Source organism: Haliaeetus albicilla, chromosome 14 (assembly GCF_947461875.1).
Source record: "Haliaeetus albicilla chromosome 14, bHalAlb1.1, whole genome shotgun sequence".
Lineage (NCBI taxonomy): Eukaryota > Metazoa > Chordata > Aves > Accipitriformes > Accipitridae > Haliaeetus > Haliaeetus albicilla.
This window is the reverse complement of record NC_091496.1, coordinates 4,925,025-4,948,374: the sequence shown is the minus strand read 5'-3', so window position 1 is coordinate 4,948,374 and position 23,350 is coordinate 4,925,025. Positions and strand designations below refer to the sequence as shown.

General features: G+C 47.1%; 2 protein-coding genes across 2 annotated transcripts in view; one reads left to right on the top strand and one right to left on the bottom strand.

Moving 5' to 3' along the window:
• ITIH5 (inter-alpha-trypsin inhibitor heavy chain 5) overlaps window positions 1–5,143 on the top strand; it is a 50,583-nt gene extending 45,440 nt beyond the window's left edge. Inside the window, exon 14 of the mRNA XM_069801567.1 lies at window positions 1,126–5,143. Within this exon, the coding sequence (XP_069657668.1) occupies window positions 1,126–1,424 (299 nt within the window). The 3' untranslated portion in view covers window positions 1,425–5,143. The remainder of the gene's footprint in view (window positions 1–1,125) is intronic.
• Window positions 4,639–23,350, bottom strand: part of LOC104322793 (store-operated calcium entry regulator STIMATE) — a 39,012-nt gene continuing 20,300 nt past the window's right edge. Inside the window, exons 5-9 of the mRNA XM_069801568.1 lie at window positions 16,767–16,879; window positions 15,589–15,672; window positions 14,387–14,503; window positions 5,820–6,738; window positions 4,639–4,715 (exon numbers count right to left, since the gene is read on the bottom strand). Coding sequence (XP_069657669.1) covers window positions 6,625–6,738; window positions 14,387–14,503; window positions 15,589–15,672; window positions 16,767–16,879 — 428 coding nt within the window. The 3' untranslated portion in view covers window positions 4,639–4,715; window positions 5,820–6,624. The remainder of the gene's footprint in view (window positions 4,716–5,819; window positions 6,739–14,386; window positions 14,504–15,588; window positions 15,673–16,766; window positions 16,880–23,350) is intronic.

Below are 23,350 nucleotides of genomic sequence, written 5' to 3'. Positions count from 1 at the left end.
ATGTGGTTGTGCCTGTTTTTCACATTTCCATTCTTTTTATGATTGTTTAATACAGTCTTTATTAGAATACACATGCTTGATGCTCCCAATACAGAAACAGAATCCAAATATTGCACAAGAACCCTGAGTAAGATACCAATAAGAGATTCTCTAACAGCAGACCTAATTCAGAATAGCCCAGCTGCTAATGTGCTCTCAGGGACATAGCAAAGTAGACTCCAAATCTCTCCAGGCAGAGAGGACAGTCAGCTGAGGTCTTGCAGATTCTGAAAGAGCTCTAGTCATAAAACTAGCACATTGCTGGGGATCATTGGCTTAGCCTTCAAGTACTGCACTTGCACATGTCCAGAGGGTCTGTTTTTGCAGGACTGAGCTGTTTACACCTGAACCTGATTGAGATCAAGAAACACTGGTACTTTTTGTGGGCCCTTTCTTTCAAACATGAAGTGAAGAGCCATCCCCACATTTTGAGAGCAACTAGGTGGTTTTAGGTAGGCTCAGAGAATGTCTAGATGGTTGGGTTCTTTCAGCCAATGAGAAGTAGTGATGCTTATGGCCATGTACAAGTGCAGAACTCTAAGACAGAAGCCGTAGCTTCTGTGACATTCAGGCACCCCCAGGTTAAGCAGGAGGTGATCCCTCAGGAGTGGGGTTTTGGATTCAGGCTACTTGAATAAACAAACCTCTAAATCCATGCTTAGGTTTGGCCTAAAAGAGCTTGCTCCCAAGAAGGCAAGGGAAGAGAACTTGGAACTTCAGGCCTAGATCTTCTTTTTGCTTGCTGATGGGCATTGTATGGGTTATTATCCTCTAGTAACCGTGGCCGATAGAAGGGAACTTAATACTAGCAGCTCAAAAAGCTCTTTAGCTCATCCAATGTATCTTGATGAGTGAAAAAAAAGAAATAGGGTTTTATTCTATTCTCTGTTTGTGAGATTTAGAAAAGAATTGCAGGATCTAGATTCATTCTGCTATTGCAGAGAGGCCCGTTATAACCCCATATGCTAAGAATCCTCAAAATATGGCCTATTAAAGAAAAAAAAAACCCCAACCAAACAACAAAAAACAACTTACAAACAGGCACAAAACAGCCAGTCATGGACTCTATTTTATCTTGCCTTGCAGGTCAGTTCTTGAACCACGAAGTTAAACTTCTTCAGGAATCTCTAAACACAAGTCATCAGCAGGTCGGTCAGAACCAAACTGAAGCATTAAAGCCAAGCCCTACAACTAACCTGAAAGTGAAAGGACGGCTCGTTCCTGTTGTGTGGAAGCAGAGGAGGATCTACAATGGCCAGCAGGAAGTTGACTGCTGGTTTGCCAAAAACAATGCGGACAAACTGATCGATGGGAGTTATAAAGACTATTTGGCTTCTCATCCTTTCGACACAGGGACCAGCTTTGGGACAGTTAACAGCCTTTAAGGCTGATCATAGCAATGCATTACAGCAGCATGTGTGACAGCGGTTCCCTTCTGAAGCCTCTAGAGCTAGGCAACTTATGAATATTTCTTTACTTTTTGGTGCCAAAGAAACCAAGGCTTTTTGCCCTTGGAAATCAGCTGTCTCTCTTTCATGCTAGATGAACATTGTTCATCAAATTCCTGAAGACAAGGAGGTTGGGGGGGAAGGGTTGAGGACGTGGCTAAAGGTGTGATCAGTGCTCTCCCAGTGGGAAGGGAGGGAGAAATGGGCCAGCTCTCATATTGAACAGTGCAGAGAGCTGCTGGCCTTAAAATAAACCCATGCAGGGATCTGTGCAATACCCCCAGGGGCTGAGTCATTACCCAGTGAGAGGCAGAGATCATACAGCACAGTGCCTATATTGAGAGACAACACTGGGTGATATGCCTTGCAAAGTGACTTGGAGCACCTGTTCCAGCCATGGTCCCTGGGGGAAGAAGAGGGAGAGAGAGGAGAGGTGGGTGGATATGCATCTGCAGTGGCCCATTAGCATCAAAGAGGTAACCAATCAAAACCTTGAATCAACAGGCCACGAGAAGGTATTGCTTTCTTGGTTATTGGGATGGGGTCTGGATTTGCCACTAAGCATGATGTTCCCTGAACCACTGCGGACCCTTAAAACAGTGGTGAAAACCTTCATGTGGTTTATTACTGTCTCTGTGCACAGGCTGCATGCTTAAAAAGCACCTCTGGTCTTCAGCAGCAACAGCAGTGGTGCAGGCTCCCACGCCATGAAGCATCTCATTTAAATAACTTTGCAGGTTTAGTGATTTCTCAAGTCTTGACTCCCTCGGGGAGAAACAAAGTTTCACTGTGAGCTTCCAACAGACCTGTAACCTCCTTGAACAGAGCATCACTTCTGCTTAGCAGAGATTTAAATTCTCTGAAGGATGATGAACCAGCACCCATGACAGCTTATGACCCTACAAAGCAGCCTCTTGAATATAGACTAGACATTTCTAGCTGCTTTTCTAATCAGGGAGGAAGTCTTTATTTACTCCAAATTGTCAAAAATTTTTCATCCCAATTTCCCCTGGCTCCCTTTCTTTACACTGCAGGAATTTGTACACAGCAGGAATTTGGCAGCAGGAGGTTACAGAAGGGTCTGCCAGCCACCCCCACTGCAGGTGGTGCTGCTCTGCAAAGAAACCTCCAAACCCAAACTGCAAGGCTGTGGTCTATTTTAAAGTGAGGCATCAATGAATAATGCTATAGATCAGCCACAGGGGAGTTTGCGTAGTAGAGAACTTGGCCAAAGAGGACTTTGACAACCACAAAGACATTTACATGGCAAGGCCAAATTGAGCTCATGTATACTCTGCCTTTCCAGAACTGAAAGGAAGGAGGGTGGGTGTGGAAGCATCTCCAGGAGCTAAATGATATCCATGTGTTAGGAGAAAACAGATTTGCCAGAGACCTACAGAAATAGGTTCAATCTTGACTGATTTTTTTGCATATTTAAAAATTAAATCATTGTTGCTGTAGGACCTCCAGCTGCTGGGGGTGGAGTGGTGGTTTTCCAGTTGCTTGATCATCTAGTTTATTGCTAGCACTGTGGCAGCAGAGCAGGTAGCAAGCATAGTTGCTTATTCACACCATGTGCTGTAGGGAAGAAGGAAACAGCAAAAAGCAACCAGCTAGATTTAATTGCACTCTGGAAGATCCCTACAGAGACTTCAGTGCAAGACTCATGCCAAGCCTCATGCTTTGGAACAAAACATAAAGAAAAAACTACTGCTTTGGGCCCAGTATCTTGAGAAATAGCTCTCCTGCAAGGGACAGCTAGAGGCAAGACCTTCAGCACAGTCCTGAGCATGCAATAACCAGAGAGGTTAATGCTCTGCAGCATGCTTATGGGCTAGAAATGAGATGAAAAGAGCACCTGTGAAGTTTAATTCTGCACCTAAGACAACAGTGGGAAGATCACTCAGCCCATTTCCAAATAACCCACCATTTCACTAGCACAGGGTGAACAGGATAGTGGCAGTGAACTAGGCAGGTCGGGGTTCGGCAGGTATGTTCTTCATACTGTCCTTATGGAAAAGAGATTTCTTTGAAATCTTCACTCTCCTCCCACGTTTTGCTGTTCAAATGTATTGCTAAGGGGAGTGATTGGCTTCAGCTCTCCTCTTGTCTCATCTCTCCTGTATATAGATATGTGTGTATATATATATATGCACACATACTGCTAATGCTTCAGGTGCATCATTATTCCTCTTCCCTCTCCTCCAGCCAAGGAAACATATTTCTTTCAGGGCCTGAAAAGAACAATGATCAAGTCCAACTTCCCAGCCATATGAAGCACCTGGAGCAATATACTCAAGTTCTCATTAAGGCTCCAGTTATCCATTTCACAATAAATATTTTACAGTGAACACTGTAGTGAAACTTTCATTTGGCAAAGATAAAACGAGCTTTGAAGCTAAGGTTATGTATGTTTTATGCTGCTGGACAAGCTCATGTTACCAGATGGCTGAAAGAACCACTCACAATTTAACAGTAGGTTGGGAACCAAAGTAATTTCAGCAGAAAATTAAAGGTAAGTGATGTTCTTCAGGCTCTATACACTTGGTAGGAAGCAAGAAATGTGTTAGGTGAACAGACCCTAGGGTTCTAGTCCTACATTAAACTGAGAATTTAACCACATAGAGAAGACTGATCCAGCCTTTCAGTAGCATAGGACATGGAAAACCAGAGTTTGTGCTCCTGCTGCCCCAAAAGCAGTAAGAACAAAAGCAGGTCATGGACTGTAAACTTCAGCATTTCCCATCTATAACGGGGGCATCACAACACTTCCCTATCTCAGAAGGAAAATATGTCTAGGTTTGGTCCTCATAGCCCTTTGATGTAGCACAGAGGCACACATTTGTTCTCATCTCCAAGAGCATCATGGAGCACTTGGTTGTGCAGTGATACGGTTAAAGATTGCAAGCTGCTCAGATAGCTCAGGAATGAGGACTGAGCAATCACTTTGGAGTGCAATGGAAAAAAATCGCACACCACCATTTCAGACAAGGGAACAGGACTCCTGAATTTAGGGTTGCTGAAACAGCACTGGCTACACAGTGCTCAAGAGGGACAACCTTCTCCAACATCATACTTGCCCTGCTATTGCCTATTGTAAGCCTTCTCAGCCAGCCTCAACAAAAGGCTAAGTTGAAGATTACGTCACTCACCTTCCATTTTAGGACAAGGACTTTGCTGTGGCTGAATTTGCACTCCTCACATACTGCAGCATTGCACTGTGCAGCCCTATAGCAAGAACAAAACCCAAAACACTAGTACACCTCAAAATAGGGAGCAAGTTTCCAACAGGGAAGCTGCTTTTATCTATTTTCAGTCAAGACCTTCAACAGCACAGGAGTTATTCCAGCCCTTACCAGCACAGAACTCAGCAAGACAAGCAAAAGCTGCATTGTGAAACTGATTTCACTAAGCAATACAAATGATCTATTCAGAGAGCTGTGTGCCATGTGTTCCAAAAGCCATTTGATGTGCCAGCAGAAGTAGGATTTTGACCCTTCATTAAGTAAGGAGGAAACAAAAAAGGACTTAATTTCCAGAAATACAGTATAAGGCTGCACAGCTGCAAGTGTAGCCAAGCGCGTCTAGTTCACTAAGGGGCATGCAAGACTTTGATTTGCATCTAATGCTTCTAAACTACTTTGAAGTTAGGGGGGGGGGGAAACCAAAACCAAACAAACCCAAACAAACCCAAACAAACCTACAAACCCAAAAAACTTCACCCCCCTCTCAGCTCAGCTTTTAAAAGTCTAAATCTGTCTAAATTAGAAGATGAAAATCCTTTATTTTCTGCTCCTTAATAAGTAGTGTTTTCTTGGGAAAATACAAGGGAGGGAAGAAAAATAAAAGATAGTTCTTGCCCAACACTTCTGGGGACTGTCTTGCAATAAGCAAAGTCTGTCTATGGCTCAACTGGATCTATCGGTTCAGTTCAGTGGATCCTGGATCAGGATCCAGGTCTGATCACAGCTGTGTATCTGCATCCAGCCTGGGAGTTTATTATGCAGCTGCTCTGTGCTCTCTCTCCCCAAGAGAGCTGTGAAGTGTTTTGCTTTTCTGTTTGTTTATAGATGACCAGGGTATATTAACAAGAGACCAAAGGCAAAGCCCTGCACCTCACACTTGGAGGAAAAGGTGCCAGGATCTGGGACTCCCGCAGCAGTCCTACCTGAGGCCATTCCCTTACACCCATAAGATCATGGCTGGTTAGTGGGGCTTCAGCTGACTCTTCAGGTCTAGTTTTTGAATCAGGTGCTGCAGAGATTTGATATGTTTATTTTTAAACTAGGTAAAAGACAAGTAGTCAACTTCTAGTTCCCCACAAACACTCACTTGTAAGGTCACAACTGGGATGGATCTCTGAGTCTGTTCCAGGCTGGAGTCTGGCACCAGCTGATGCTGCAGCATCAGGTCTTTGCACTGAAGTGGCTCATACAACCCATCTACAGAAACTGAACACCATGGCTCAGCTCTTCTTCTGTGGGTTTACTAGGAGACCCCTGCTACAGAAAGACAACCTGCCCTGTAAGGAACTGGTCAGGAAAAATTTCAACAGATCCCCTTCCTCCCTTTTACAGCATTAGGATTTTGCAAAGCATTAAGCATATGAAGGCATTTCATTTATGCAGCAGTTTTAGGTCAAATATTTATTGCATTCCTTATAAAAAGTAAAAAGCATCAGATCCACTGAGACAATCTTCCCAATTCAAGACATTTAAATACATATTACAAACCAATACTTTTGAGTGTTGTGCATATAAAAGTGTCACAGTTCAGGTAGTACAAGATAGATTTTTTTTTTCCCTCTTTTCTATAAAAAAAGAAAAGCAGACAATTTTTTTATTTCAGTCTCTAACCCTGACAAAGTTACACCCAGCTGGCCAGCCAAGGGAAGTATATACCCATGCCCCTAACTGCAATGTGCCTGCATACATACAGGTTAGGGTCAGACAGCCCCAAGCCTGCACAGATACCATCCCAAAGAGACAACTGCAGAAGGATAGGTCTAGATGAGGCAGGCAAAAGGATCTCTGCAGATTCATAGGGATCAACTAGCATTCCCCACCCTGCCCTTCCTCAGTCAGCTCAAGGATCACAGTGCTGCTTCCCTTCCTCTACCTCCCTTGTCTCTGTGTTGTCAGATGACCACTTGATAGCTGGGCTGCTTCATCTTCTGGTTTGTTCCCTGGAGTCCTGAAATATCCTGGTCACTTTCAGACTGATCAAAATCCATGTCTGGAGAGAGTAACACCTAGAAAGGAGAACAGACAGATGCTGATGGAGTGGAAGTTCTCAGCTCTTCCTGATACTGCTTGCTGAAAGGGTCAAGCACCCCTGGAGGGGTCTGCTGCAAGGATCTAATCCTCTCTGGCAGATGGGAAAGGTCGTAAGGTCACCTTGACCATCTCTCCAACAACAGCCAGACAGATTTGGGCGCAGACACCATGATGATCTGGTGTCATTTGTCCCCCCCCACTCCCTGAGATGAGAACAGGCAGCTAAAAGCTCTGTTCACCATGGGACAGGACTCACACATAGACATGCATGTTCAGGCCAGGCTGCAGCCTCAGCGGAGATGTACAAAAACTAGGCCACATATTTTGCAAACAGCTGTACCAAATGCAGACCTTTTCCCAGGCCCCCAGCTACTTGCTATCTCCAGAGCTCAGCCAGGAGAGCAAGCAGAGCTACAGACTTAGCTTCAGCCATAGCCAGCAAGATCAGGAGTGGTGTCCTAGCCTGGTAGCACCTTATTTCTACCTGGCACAGCAGCTCCTGGCTCCATCTGAATTGCGGGAGCCAAAATTGAGCACTGACACCTCTCACCGGTACCTCTCCAGGTAAGAAAGCCCACAGCTTCACTGCATGGTCAAAAGGCTGCCCATTGCCTCCAGGAACACCTACGCTTTTCAGTAGCTAACTTCAGACTTGAAGCTACCAACAGGCTCTTTTGAGCTAACTGGCTGCCACCGGCCTGGAGCGTTTGCACGATGCAGACAGAGCCACGTGTGGGGCATCCTCCAGCCACATCATCTGGAAGAGGAAAAAGGCTGAATTTTACTTGGGCTATGGCTGCACTGACTGCAGAAGAGCTGAAACCCAATGCCAGCCAGCAGGCTGGATGCACGGGTAATATTCACAGCTTGGCAGATTGTTTGCTCAACCCCATCCCACCCCTTCTTTTTACCTCAAAAACAGCTTTGGGCAAGAGAATCCCTACCCTCGTTAGCCCTGACAGTAGCTAGCTCTAAGCACAGCTGAAGTGCAGTCAAACCTTGCGCTACAGCTTGTATCATGCCCAGCAGTACTTGGGAGCTCAGTCAAGTCATGGGATTTCTCGTCAACGCCAGTTCCAACATCAACACTGGCCAGGTCCTTGGCACCTCAGCACCCAACTCTAGAGGGGCACAAGCCTAACAGCACCATCAAGGACCTCCAGTGATACTTCCCTAGCTGAGCAATGCCAGCAGCCCCTTCCCCCCCCTCCACTCACCCATCACAGAACCCAAATAGCATCATTAGTTCACGGCTGGTGCAGGGACAAGGGGCAGGTACCACAACCACCCCCACAAACTTCGCTTCCTCCAGCAAGGCAGCTTAGACCTCGCCTTAGACCCAAGCCTCAGCCCCATCTGACCCCACTTTTCTCCAAGACCGAACCAACGCACTGTGAAGCCTCCTCCCTGTGCCTGACCCACAGCAGCCTTCCAGCTCCAAAGCACAAGTCAGGGGATGGCGCGGGGGCTTTCAGCATTCACGTGCAGTGTCCCCAACAGCTCAACCAGTCCCAGAGCCCAGTATTCCCTAGGGCAAAACCAGGAGCAGGGGGGAATTAGTCTTATCCGTGGCTATTTCCAGGCACGGTTGTGAATTAACATGCCCTCCACTTGTTAGCACTTAGGCAGCACCACGGGGCCAGTCACCACAGCAACAAAACGACTAAACAGGAAAAACAAACTGCAATGAGTCAATGACTTCAAAGGAGCAGAAGAGCCCCAGGGGAAGATTTCCTCCCCACCCTCACGCACGCTCCAGCCCCTCCATATCATGTTGTTATCTTCACAGCAGCATATCAGGCACTCAAAGGATAGCAGTAGATCAGATTAAGCTCTTTTGCCATCCCCCCCATTGGTCTCAAAGAATTTTTTTTTTGGTTCAGGACACACTGGAAAGTTTCCACCTCTTACAAGTGAAGATTTCCTCTGTTTATCATACTAATATCATGATGCTGTTGAACCTGAAAAAATGGGTGGGTAGTTAAGTCACACGCAGCATTATAAACTCACCGAACTCTGACAGGCTACAACAGGCTAGTCTTGGGGCCTAATGAACTGGTAATTTCAGTGGGTTTCAGCTGCAAACTCAAATCCCCTCGCAGTCAAGCGTGGATGACAGAGCAGGCACTAAGCGTGGCGCATCCAGACCCATTCAGGCTGCTACCTGCCCACCGTACAGCTCGTACAAAACTGCTCGAGCCAACTTTTCCGCAGTTCCCCAGGGAGTTTCATCACAAGACAGCACCTCATCGCTATGACAGTCATGGGACATACCCTCAGATACGGTTTTCAAGCCAAACTCCAGTCTGGGAGTTTTCAGCACAACTCGGACAAGGCACTTCTACCCTGCAGATGCAGCCAGGTCAGGATCACAGCAGGTCAGTGGCACAGCTGGGAACGGACCATGGTTTCCCAGTCCTGGGACAATGTGCTACTGTCTCACTCAGCAGTCCTCAAATACTTCATGCATTCCTCCCCGCACCAGGAGGCCAGCAGCTTGTGAAACATGGGTCACGCTACCGAAACAGGGCTGCCATGTGCTCTCCCTCCTGCCTGGGAGAAAAGGCTGCCTACTGATTTGGTACTTCATCCGAGCAGACCCTTCAGATAACCAAGCCATCTCAGTGGCGGAGAAAGAGACTGCACAGACAGATGAAAACTATGACACAGGTTGTAAAACAAAGAAGCTCTGGGGACATTTCCCTGCTAGCCATGGAAACCCGTTTGCCTAAAGCTCCACCAGCCTGGTGTAGAGGTAGGAACCATCCCACTGTCCTCCTGCACCTGAGCTTAGATGAGTTCCCATGAGACAGTAGGGCTGTGGTGGGTTTGGCTCTGGCTGGACACCAGGTGCCCACCAAAGCCACTCTGTTACTCTCCTCCTCAGGTGGACAGGGGAGATAAAATATAACAAAAGGTTCATGGGTTAAGAAAAGGATAGGGAGAGATCACTTGCCAATTACTGTCACGGGCAAAACAGACTCGACTTGGGGAAATTGGCTTAATTCATTACCAATTATATCAGAGTAGGGTAATAAGAAAATAAAACCAAATCTTAAAACACCTTCCCCCCACCCCTTCCTTCTTCCTGGGCTCAGCTTCACTCCCAGTTCTCTCTCCCTCCTCCCCTCAGTGACACAGGGGGACAGGGAATGGGTGTTGGGGTCAGTTCATCACACGTTGTCTCTGCCGCTCCTTCCTCCTCAGGGGCAGGACTCCTCACTCTTCCCCTGCCCCAGTGTGGGTCCCTCCCACGGGAGACAGTCCTCCATGAACTGCTCCAGCGTGGGTCCCTTCCCTGGGCTGCAGTTCTTCAGGCACAGACTGCTCCAGTGTGGGTCCCCCGCGGGGTCACAAGTCCTGCCACCAAACCTGCTCCAGTGCGGGCTTCCCACAGGGTCACAGCCTCCTTCGGGCATCCCCCTGCTCCGGCGTGGGGTCCTCCCCAGGCTGCAGGTGGAGATCTGCTCCACCACGGACCTCCCTGGGCTGCAGGGGGACAGCCTGCCTCACTGTGGTCTTCCTCACGGGCTGTAGGGGAATCTCTGCTCCGGCGCCTGGAGCATCTCCTCCTCCTTCTGCACTGACCTGGGGGTCTGCAGGGCTGTTTCTCTCACGTATTCTCACTCCTCTCTCCAGCTGCAGTTTCTGTTCCACAGCAACTTTTCCCCTTCTTAAATCTGTTCTCCCAGAGGCACTACCACCGTCACTGATGGGCTCGGCCTTGGCCAGCGGCAGGTCCGTCTTAGAGCCGGCTGGCATTGGCTCTGTCTGACATGGGGGAAGCTTCTAGCAGCTTCACAAAGAAGCCACCCCTGTAGCCCCCCCCCGCTAACAAAACCTTGCCATGCAAACCCAACACAAGGGCTGACAGGTGGGAGAATCTCCTTCCAGCGGCACCTCAATGCCCACCTTCATTTAACATTCCCATAAGGACCAAGCACCTTAGTTCACCTTGAGCTATTTAAAAGTCAGCTCTGTTAAGCAACCAGCAAATCAAACTCGCTCTTGGAGTATTCTTCAATACTTAAAAGCAAGCAGCATAGGTATTGGCATTCATCAGTATCTTCAGCCTAGGGATTTGCCAAAAGTCACAGCTCCTATAAAGGGAATTGGGATAGGTGCTGAGCTCCATGCTGGCCAAAGGCATGTCCCTATGTAGTATATTAGCTTTTCTCCCAACCTTAAACTAGCCTCTAGCTTCACCCTAACAGTGGTACTTGTGACAACCATTATTAGACCAAATTTTGCTTTAAGGCTCGTCTCTGAAAATGTGAGCCTTCAGAAAAGAAGCAGAAACTCACTCACCTCCCTTGGGAAAAAAAACAAAAACAAGTTCAAAAAAGATCAAATAAAACATTATTAAAACTGACTTGTTTTCCTGAGCAGAGGAAACAAAGAAATCACTGATAAGATCTAAAGTTTATTGGCACTTGCAAGGGCAAGGGAAAAGACAGTCAGGTCAAGGGCAGGACACATGCAAAGGAGAAATAAGGGCCACGCAGATGAACGCATTTCCCCAGCCTGAACAGCACTGGATTCAGACTGGTACTCTCGGGAGATCTCTTTCCATCCCATGAGAGAGGGGGGGGAGTTAAAAAAAAAAAAAAAAAGACTACTGTGAGGATTTACCAAGGCAAGGCACAAGTCTGAAACAACAGAAAGCTTTAAGACTGACTTGGAAGGAATGGTGAAATTCTTCCAGCCATGAGTTTGTCCCTTTCAGGGTTTCAGTGTAAAAATGTTCAGCATTTGCTCCGTTATAAGCAAAAGCCCATTGTCACATCTGTGGCTCACCAGAAGAGCCTTTGGTCTATGCTGCAGACTCAGTAAGTGACATCAGTGGCAGGATTGCTGGGTTTCATCTTGCTACCCAGCTAGTCTACCGAGCCAAGGACAAAGCTGAGTTTTCCTGCTATCCCTATAGGAAATACTGAGTGTGGGTTTTTCACAGGTTAAATCCAGCCCACCCTTTCCATTCTCCTTCCTCTCTGCCCTTCCTTTTCCAAACACAAACTGCTAGTTCGAGTGAAAATAATGACACTCGCTATTGGCAAGATAGGCAGAGTGTTGAAATTCAAGAAGGCAGCATGATGGGGAGCTGTTGGCGCCTGCTGCCAGACAGCCCTGATGAACCCTGATAAACCGCAGGACACATTAGCCTCAGCCAGCTCTGCCCTGTACAGGGATGCTTCTCAGCCTCCCTCTTTCCCTTTCTGTGGGGCAGCTGGGAGGGAAGAAATTCCCCAACTCGAACAGATTATTAGCAGCAACAAGCCCAGCAAACCCTCATTTTCTGTTTTTGAGCCTAAATTCCAACCAATCCAGCTCTAGGGCCCAGCCAGCCAACATAATCTTTAATTCATAGCCTAAAAAAGTTGACACATGAAGCAGGAGCCTATGTCTATACCTCAAGGCCCAGTGCCAAAAAAACAGAGTTGGAAAAGCAGGTCACCCACTTCTGTATTTCTTCATTACCTGCCTTCTCTGCCCAAACTATTTGCTGGGCCAGAGGCACAGGAACATGCCTGAGCAGAAAGGAGGCAGTGCCTGTAGACTGTTCCAGGTACAAACCAGTCCCCCTGGTAGCTCCACTGCAGTGATGGATCAGAGGGTTTCAAGATGGAAAGACGACCTGCACATTGATGGTCTTAGCAAAAATTTGTCTGAGAGATTCAAGTACTTGGAAGATGGAAGAAGCCTTTGACAACAGGAGTCAGATGGTAGGAGTCCAGTTTCCACTGCTTGAAGCAACCCATCTAGTTGAACTACCAGAAGAGCCTTTCCTAGCTTCTAGAGATTAATAGATATCTTCCCTGCAGATTATCCGAAACTGAGCTAGAGGCCACAAAAAACTTGCCCCGCCTTCAGCGGAGCAAGGCAGAGGATCAGCTCCATTTCCATGGAAAACCATTAACTGTGATACCATCTGTGTACCCACAGCAGCAAGCCATCTATAAGACTAGATGCTCCAAATTTAGGTTTGAAAAGCTGGAAAGGAGACTGGCATCTCAACTAGAGATGCTACCTCCTTACCCTTGTTTCTGAGCTGGTGTAATTTTAACCAATCTTAAACCTTCAGGAACACACCAGCATATCCAGTCAGTAAGGCAGATCTTTACCACCGCTTTTTCATTTGAAGCAAACCTCCAACCTAGCTCTTTCAAGGAGGTTTCACTCCCGAACATCAATCACCACTAAGAAACCGTGACTGTGCCATAACCAGGGAGATGTTCGTGCCCAGAATTAATCCACCTTCACATCCTAGGTATGAGTTCTTAGTTTCAATGCACAACTATCAAGACATACTGGTACTGCCCAGCTCAGGCCTCTCTTCCCTCCTCTCTCCAAAACAATAAGAGATTTCTCAAGGATGCCCCAACCAAACGCACCAGTCAGGAAACTCCCTGGGGCACACTGTTCATATGTTTCTAGTGACCTTGCCAAGCTACAACTGTTTATCTGGAGGGCAGGCCAGGAGCAGTGACTCACTTGTCTCAACAGCTGCTCACATCTGCCTGCCCACCCTGCCAGAGGGAGGATGCCTCCAACACCACATCCCCACGAGCTGCGACTGCTTCCCCACTGCACCCTTGAGCTGTGGAAGCCACCGCTGCTGTGCAGACCGCCAAGCACACCATTAAATACTATTACCTCCGTGTGCATTGCAATGTCACCAGTAGTTGGCCATCTCACCCATCAGCAAAAGAGCTGTTACTCTTTTAAAAGAGCTCTTGGAAAGCAAGAGCTATTTCCATTCATCCTAAATTCCTTAGCAGAAGCTAGTCCAGGAGCCAGCCTGCAACCGCCAGAAGCTATCTTATCTCAGCAAGTCTCGCCAGTGAACTGCGGGATATCAGCCGCCATACACAGAGCACTTTGAAAGAGGGTCTGGGTGCCAGGGGAAGGAAGGGAATTCAACCCAGAAACTCAGGCTGTGGTCTCTGCCCAAAAGGCGATGAGAAGCAAAGATACCAACTGCTCAGCAAATCACATGTCATTAACAAGAACAAAGTCTGCTGGGACTGGAGCACTTCCTCCCCCCCATAACTTTTGAGTGTCAAGCTCAGACTACACAAAATACAGCTTCCTACAGCTAACAGACCAGTATCTGGCTAAAAAAATGCCAAATGCTGACAAAAATAGGATTCCCAGCTAGCCCTTGTCCTCTAAGAAGGATGCTACTAATTACAGTAAGGAAAGCAAGCTCTTCTAAGCCAAGATTAATTACAATTAAAAATGGGAAAGTTGGAAGAGATGGTGCAGAGGTACCCCTCCAGCTTCAGCCTACTGCTCCAACAAGCCCACGCAGGTTAGTGCAAAAGCTAGCCCATCCCTCACAAGATACTGTCATCATTTAGGGCAACATTTCAGCGACACTTTGTAGGCTGTAATATTGCTCTTTGTTAGACAGGGACGGATCATCCCAGAAGACATCCTTCTGTTGATCTCAGCTACAAGCATGGAAAGTCAGTTTGACTTAGAAGGATCATCAATCACATGCATAAAGCATCACCCTAGGTCTAGGCAATGTGATGATATGTTGCATGATGGTGGTGAAGCACACAGACCATGCCATAAGCTTGCAGTTTGGTCTCAAACACGGGACATCCTTGGTCTTACCTGAGATTCCTCAGTCCTCCTAGCTCGAGGAGTTTCTGTGGATCCATTGATGTCCAGGGTGTCCTTCTGCTTATATTTCCTCATGATCAAGCTGTCCACAACCCAGAACATAATGGCCTTGGGGAGAAAGAAGTTGCATGAATAGGTTGCAGAGACCAAAATGCAAAGTCATTCAATCACAGCTATTTCTTCTCCTCTTGGTTTCTGCAGATGTCCAGCCTTGATCAACCTAATTCGATATCTAAATTAACCCTGCATCAAGTGTGTCCATGGGGGTTGGACGAATCAAATTCCTGAGATCCCTTCTCACATAAATCTTATTGATTCCATAGTTGTTGACCCAGTGAAGAAGGGGATGGGGTGGGGGTGTGGAAAAGACCACAATAGGCCAAGTTTCCATGTGGAAATATCCACTGAGCCAAGCTCCATCCCGGGTCAACCTGCTCGCTCTGTATCGGTCACTGGTCAGTTCTTCAAGAACCAGAGTTTGCTTTCAAACAACGAAATGCAATCTGGAGTGGGGAAAGAGCCTGGTAGCATAGGCGGATAAACCCAACTTTGCCAATGCCGCATCCGTTGCGGTGCTCATGGTATAAACTGAAAAGAGTTCAACTCGCTCCTTGTCCAGGGGGGATCTGAATATTGACACCTTGTTCTCACTTCCCATCTTCACAGAAAGTAAGCAGCAGGTCAAGGATTACCCAGAATCAGGGAAACCAGGAAAAAGCTGAGCTTTCAAGAGGTTTTACCAAACTAGTTTTTCAAAGGTCTGGGTAACCTGAACACCTTGCCTCTCTGTGATGCAATTTGAAGACTAGCCAAACAGCTAGATTGGCAGGTTGCCGAAAGTCACCACTGACAAGCCATCCTATAGGAACTTAAAGGGCTTTGGGTCATTCCCACACCTGTAGCTTGCTGCCAAGACACAACCCTCAGCTAATGATCCCCAGCTTTCTTCAAAGTCAGCCACCCAGCAGGTTGGACAAGGGAACGGGAATTAGGAACGGAGACCATGGCAAGGCAGTAGTAACATATTTGTGTATTCATGACAACAAATATATTTGTTCCCACTCCCCTCCACCCTGTCCCAATCACTTCAATTACTCAAGGCTGACCGAAGCCAGTTCCTGCACACGCTCCCCATTGGGGGGGACTGTAATTTCCAGACCACCCCACCCAGTGCTTGCAGAGGCACCACTTACATTGACTATAAAAGGCACAACAAGCATGACCAGGACGAGCTCCAGCTGGGGGTTTGGGATGTAACCCAGGAGGATCTGCTGAAGCTGCAGAGGGGAAAGCATTCAGAAGCATTATATGAACAGCTCTGTTGTGAGATCTTTGCTGCAAACTGGTTGCCTTCTTACACCAGCAGTCTCCTAGCTAGGGCTCTGCAGCCTTTGCTTTAGCCCAGCTCTTAGATTACATGGGCTATTCCTTTAGCCCAGCTGCCAAACACAGGATTTTGTACAGATCAAGAAATAAGTACTGCTAGTCTTTCATTTTAACTAGCCGTGACAACTGGTGGGACTTTTCTTGGCTCCTTGGAGCCTAGCTGCGAAGTAAGGACACCAGCCATGCGTGATAAGCATGGAGAGGAATCCAACAGCATCTCTGGATCTAGCAGTGCGTGCTGCTGAACATGTTCACGTCCAAGTCAGCACTGTAGGCTACCGGGTTAGAAGGACAAGCCCTTAACGGGAACAGATAAGTGCTCCCAGATTGCTGTAAATAACTTCAGTCAAGTCACATCAGCCTGGGAGGTACTAGGCACTACATGTAAATGCACTCAATACTGGAGTTACCCATCAACACCCAGAATTGGTTTTTATACCCATCACACCTACCTGCCACCAGGTACGTGGCTACAACTGCCACAGGATTATTATTTTTATTTTTTTAAAAGAGAAACTCATGATCAACACAGTTACCATTGCATGAGCTACCATACAGAAACAGTTGCGGGAGGGAAGGACAGCATACTACTGAGATAGCTCATCCGCAATTAACCTATAAAAATCCCCTTAGTTTAGGCATGGGATAACAAAACACCAACATGAACTGACTTGATGAAATCCTCTGGCAGAACTGAAGTAGCTCAGTTGCCAGCCCAGCTCATTTTATCCTTCCAAGAATGGAAAAGAAAATTAAAGCAGCATCTTATTCCACTAGCTTTTGACTAGCAACAGAATGTACCAAAAGCCAAACTGTTATGAAAGTCATATTTCCCCAAACTTAAGTAATAGCTAATAATTACAGAGAGATGTCAACAAGTCATAAAGATTAAAGACCTATGATGATGGGGACCACTAATAAGGCAAAGCTGACAAGAAACAAGCCACAAGAGCTGTGGCTAGAAAAATACAGCTCAGAAGCTTACCTTTGTCCAACCAGGGATAAGCAGGACAAGGCTAATCACAGTCTTCTCAAAAACCATTATCAGCAAGTAGAGGATACACTGGCCAATCCAGGCAGCAGCTTGTGGAGGGTCACCTGGGAAAACAGCTTATTAAATCTGACACAGAGGACAGGAGGAGACAGCCTTGCAGAAAAGTTGCCTCATGCTTGATACCCGAGCTGATTAGAGGGACAGGGAAGCGTTTTGATATTGCAAGTTTTGCAGCAATACAAATAACTCAATACCAAACTTAAAATTAGTGGAAAGATTTTCTATCTAGAGTTGTAGGAGCACATGCCTGGGGTAGAGAGATTTGGGGTCCTTGATGGGTCTATAAGACATTACTCCACTGAACATCAAAACATACCAAGATTTAAGCTCAAATCTTTCTAATTAAAAAAGTAAATCTGACTTGCATTAGAGAAATTTTAGCAGACTTGCATCCCTTGCTACTTGTAGCTCACAATGCATTTTTGCAAACTGATGTAGAAAAATAAGCACAGAAAGGCAAACATGCACCCCACTTCCATTTGTGGAGAATCCCTGTTATCAGGGCAGCTATTTGCCTTTCATACTGCAGTTGTGCTTTTGAATTAAACTTGCCTATAAGCAAGAGAGCTCTCCCTTATAAGTTGCCACCAGCCTTTTGTTCTAGAAGCCAGTTCTCTTTTTCTACTCCTTTTAGGGCAGATTCTGAAATGAAGATGGCAATTAACCAGACCTCTGGTTAATTTGAAGGGCAAGCAAGTAACAAAGGAATTTCAGACGTGACTTAAAAAGCCCTACCTACCTCCCAGATGCTAACAATATCTGTATTCATCTTCCTCCTGCCTTGTTCTCCATTCCTTACCTCTGAAATACACCAAGAGGAGAAAACCACCACCAAAAATCTTGCCTTGCATCCCCTTGCCCCATCGCCTGTCCTTTCTGGATCAACTGCTTTGCTGGAGCAAGTCCTACAAGCATCCCACAAAGCAGACAGGCAGCTTCTGTAAAAGGGGAGAGACACAGCTCTGGCTCTGCCTGAAAACCTGAAATTCCCTGTTTATCCAGCAACCCCAGCACTCACAGCCACTCCTGAGCTCTCGAGGGCCACAGCTTAGCTGTATCTTGAGTGCCTAATGGAAAAGCCATTCCTGGTAACTCTAAGGAGACTGGATCAACTTTTATGAATCTTGGTTTAGATAACAAATATGTTCTCCTCCACTTGGGGGAAAGGATGCACAGGGCCTTGGAGATGCATTTTTGCCCCTCTCCTTCAGCCACCAATGGCCATTACCAGTATCCACCCCATGGTGTTAAGCTACTTTGAGCTGGCTGGATACAGGGGTTTGAGGGGAGGAAGCCCTGCTTGTAAAAGGGTGCAAGTATCCCCTCTCCTCAAAGCACAGACCACTAAAATCATCCTTAGAGAAAGCTTCAAAGCTCAGAAACCTCAGCATCCTACTCAAACCGTTCCTTACAAGCATGCATTGCTTTGGGGCATCAGTTGTTTTGTTTGCCCCTTGTCTGGTACCCTCTTATCAAGGTACCAGAGATTTAATTTCTTTTCACTTGGCAAACCTAGAAAAGTCTGCAGAGCTGGATCCCCTCCACTTTTCCCCCACCTTTCCAGTGGATAGGAGCCTCTTAGGAGTAGCTCACAAAATCCTGGCCATTTTGACCAGAATGGCAGACTGATAATCCTTCCTGAATTAAAGCTAGTCCCAATAGCAATCCCCGAGACTGGACTGACCCTCCTCTATACAAGGACCAGTGAGTATCCTGCACACTCCCCTATTAAAAAAAAGTAAAAAAAAAAAAAAAATCAGTCATTAAAGACATCATCTGCAATTTGCCTCCTGCCAAGCCTTATCCACCCAGTCACCAGCAACAGTCTGAAAATTTCTGGTCACCATTTTCAATACAAGAAGCATAAGCTTTCAGTCCTAAACAGAATTAATTTTTTTTTTTTGCTGATGAAGTAAACGGCTGGTTACGTGATACTTGCTGTCTGAGCAAGAGACAGGGGCTCCATTGCTCCAGGTTTTAGAGCAATTGACTCAAAAAGAATCAATGCTAATTAAATATGAATGCTTCCAATGGGGTACTTACCAAGTAATAAGTAAAAGCATATTTGCATTGTTAACAATGCTAATGGTACCATATCTATTACATGTGCTTGCTTCAGCCCTCTGTAAGCACCCTGACAGCTGGTTATCATCTTCCCAGGCTCATCAGAGTATCTCAGGTCTGCAAAACTGAGCTACAGTATCTGGCTTAGGAAAGCTGCAGCATTTCCTTTTACCACTTGAATATAAAGATAACCCCCAGCAACACTTGTTTCCAGCATAATCAGGCCAAAATTTGGAATTGCATCTGTGCAAGAGAACCCAACCCACCGCGAGATGCCAATGCTCGACGTGCTGTCAGATGGCAGCGGACTGGGAGCTCTGCCCCACTTTTCTCAGCACAATACAGCTGAGACGTGGCAGGGGAAGACACCACCCATAGTTTGCAAAAAGCACATTTATCCAAACCACTGTGTAAACCTCTGGCCACAGAGACCAGCAGTGCATAGCAGGATTTAGTAAGAGTTGGTATCCAACCAAGCCCAGCTCCAGGGGGATCCGCTTCCCAGGTTTGCATGTGTATTTGTCCTTATTCTGTCATTTGTTAGCAACATACCAAAACATTTGCCTCGTTGCAAAGCTACGGCTAAGAAGTAGAAGCGTACGGCGTCTCCATGCCGGAGACCTCAGAACGATCACCTCGCATCCCACCTTTTCCATTGCTCAAGCTGTGCTGGAGAAGGAAGGAAAGGAAGGGAGAGGGAAGGACTGAGAAGCCCGAGGTGCAGAGAAGCTGCTGAGCTGGGATGACGGCGAGGAGAGCGCGCCAGGCCAGCAGGCAACCGCACAGAGGGAGGGAAGGAAGAGGGAGCCAGGAAGGTTACGTGCAAGCGCAAGCAGCGGAGCCCGCGGAGGATTTCAGAAAGCACACGTCTCCGCTCCCTGGCGGGCAACGGCTTAATGGGTGGTCTGCAGAGGAGACGGGAACAGTGTTACAGGCAGCTGGCAGTTAAAGGCCAGGGTCGGAGAGGCTTTGATCCTCCCAAAGTGTGGACAGCCTCTCCCGGCAGCCTCGTGTGCCTAGCTGTCTTTGGCACAGGTGAGGTAGAGTGGGGGTCTTTGCCCCATACCCCAAGACCAACAAACCCCCGTGTTACCATCACCCATCCGAGCTGCGAGTACAAAAAAAAACAGGAAAACAAACATATCCATTGTGTCCTTCCTGCATTTGAACTCTTTCCCTTTTGCTCTGTGTTGTCAGCTGTGTTCTGTCCCCCATGGGGAGACAGGAGTAACAGCCACAGCACCCTTTGCAAGTCGGCTCTTCTGAGCTGCAGTCACGACGGCACTTGCAGAACACTCCCCTCTGTCATCTTTGCTTGCCCACAAAGCAGCAGCAAGTTTGACATCTCTCCCAAGTACCTGGCCCCTCACGCCCTTTTGGGGATGGGAGATCTCTACCATTCATCATCACAAACAGCAGGCTATGGTTCTTAGTTTTGCATACTGTGCACTAGACAGCCCTAGCCAGGTTTTGGCTAACCAGGCTGATACACAGAGACTGGAGAAGACAACCTGCTTCTTAACCCACCCTCAGCATGGACTTGCCCATGTCTCCAAGGTTAACAGCTCTTCGCCCAAAAAATTTTCCTTTCACTTCCAGTTTGCAAGAAACCCATCAAATTGCTCTTGAGTTTTCTTGAGGTTTGACAGCCTTTGGAAAACCTTTTCTCCCTTTGCTAGAGAACAGTTTTTGCTGTGCAACTGCAAGATCCTACCTAGGAAACCCCACTTCTCTGAGACCAGAGGTCTGCCCCAGTTAGGCCAGCTTCACTTGCTAAGTGTACAGGGCATGTGCAAGTGGTACAGCAAGTCTGTACTACTAAGCAGGACAGACCTGCACCCCTTACTACCCACCACATCCCACCTTGTCAAAGGTGCCTCCATCACAGCATGGAGCTTCAAATATTCCTGTTTCTCACTCTGGTCTTTTCTGCACCGCCTACAGAAGATGCTGTGAATCTCCTCCACAGTTAAGAGGGACATCAGCATTTCTTATGTGTCCAGGGTAGACAGTGGAAGGGTATGGAAAAAGACCCACAGACCTATGCTGGGGCCAGATTTGGCCATCTGCTCTATCACCTTAAACAGCTCAGGACTGCTACTGGTTTGCAACCTCTTCCTCCTCCTTTTCCATTCTGAGCTTTGTTTTCAGACTATGAGATGAGATGTTTCTGTACAGGAGTCCATCCTGGAGCAGAGAGTTAGGCAGGACTTAATTTCTATCCCCTGACAGGAAGATCAGAGGGTGTCTCCACAGTTACTTCTTACTACATCTTGGTCTCCCAAGGACAGGAGGCTGCTCTGTGCCAAAATAACTCAGGACAAAGATGAAAATGAAACAGCAGCATGGCCCACAGGGCTGCAAGGATGACTTCAGCTACAGACGGTGGCTCATTTCCCCTTCACCAAGGAGCTCAGCTGGCTGCTCCTTACATCAGCAGGTCTGAAGTCATCCGAGGATCCTTGATCCACCTCAGAGTGGCCATTATCCAAGTCTAACTCACCACTAATTCATCTAACTCTGACTAATACCAGTAACATACAAATCACCATCTATTAGCATCTCATCGGGGAAGAGGGAGCTTTGGTGTGGTCCCTGGACAAGCCCATAAGACAGATCGGACACATCTCCTCCTTCCACAGGAAGCAAGGATGGAAAACTTGAGCTGATCCCAGCTAACCACACACCCCACCGAGGTGCTGGCGTCCTACAGCAAGATGGTCAGAGGCATCCTCAGATGCAACTTAATGTCTTTAATGGATCAAGTGCTGTCCAGAGGTGCCCTGCTCCATGGATGGGAGAGGATTCTTCTTACATGAAGTGTTTCCATTCCATAAATCTAGGTGAGGGCCTACAGGACTGTTTCTGTCACACAAGATTGCCAGCCAGCAAAATACTAATCTGCTACCTGGAGGCTAAAGTAAAAAAAAAAAAAAAAAAAAAAAAAATAGATGCCCTCCTCTTTGCTGTGTTCAGAGCTTCCCTTTCCTTATAGGAGAGTAGGGAACTGGTCCAAAGGATCTTTGCAGCCTCCACATCACACCTGTTAGGAAAACATGTATCCTGCTCCCTTCAAACACTTCCAGTTTCTTGTCCCCAGTTCTAGTTGGAAGGTAACCCAGGACATCTCAGCTCTACACATCGATTCTACCACCAACGTCTCCTTTTCGCTTAATGAACACCCTTTGCTCAAACCTTTCTATAGCCATCTCCCACCCGGATAGAAATAAATATCCTCCTTCAACCCGAAGGATGCACACGCTGCATTAAGACTGGTCTCCTCCCGCAGTGTTGCTGGTGCTCCCCACCATCAGCAAAACTTCCCTGGTGCAGACCTAGGGCCACCGGTGCCTGCAGCAGCTCACACAAACCACGTCTCACATATTCCGCTTGTGCGTGGGAGCCTGACTGCTCGCAGAGCAAAAGTGGCACTGCTTGAGGTATTTGAGTTGTTACCACACAACAGGATTAGTTTTAATCCAGGCTGTCTAATGTACCAAGCTGTCAGCATAGCCCACATGTTACTGCCAGCTTTATTTACAGTCTTTTGGGGACTGTGTGTGAACTGAGCAGGTAGGAAAAAGCTTAACCATAGCTAAAGCAGAGGGTTCAGGGGGGTTGAGGAAAAGCAAATATTTGAAGGCACTGAAAATTGTACTGGGTGACATGGTGAGGATAGAAAAAGTCAATAAAAACCTCTTAAAAGATACTCAAATGGCACCTCCAAAACCAAGGGATCTAATTATCAGTGCCAAGTATAGAGGAGGATAAGAAATAGCAGCAAAGCATCTGAATTGCAGAGAAGCGCTCACCCGGAGGGCAAGAACAGGTTTTCAGAGACTGGGACCTAATGCAGCCAGGTGGGTCCAGTGGACATCCCAGACCCTCTCTGGCATGTCCTGCACCTGAACTAAAAGCGAGTATATACAGCTGGAATCAGTCCCCAGTTTGCAGCGTCACACCACTGCTCTGGGTCTTCGGTCCCCAGAGATACTGCTAGTGCAGCGGGGTAAACGCTGCTGCCATCCTCCAGAGCCAGGAGGTTCAACGGTTTGCAGCCCTGCTGAGAGCAAAGGACCTGACCACACACTCGACCCTCAGTCCCCTCCTTACTTTTCCTCCCCTGGTCCTAGGGTTGGAAAGGCCAAGCATGCTAAGGACAGGACAGCCCCTCAGGTTAGAGCTATTTTCAGCAGTATTTCCTCAAGCATTAGGAGCCAGCTCCCTTGGCTGCTTCAGGACGTGGGAATATTTGTTATGGAAATTTTGTACGCCACCACAACAGGGCCAAAAGCAGCCTACACAGGTCCTCAGTTAAACTCAGCAGCTGGCACAGAGCACATTCTCCTATAACTAAATCTGACCAGCAGAGTTCAACAGGCCATGAAACAGACTTTAAAGGCCTCCAAGCAACATGCTTTTCCATTTCCAGACAGTGAATGAGCACAAAG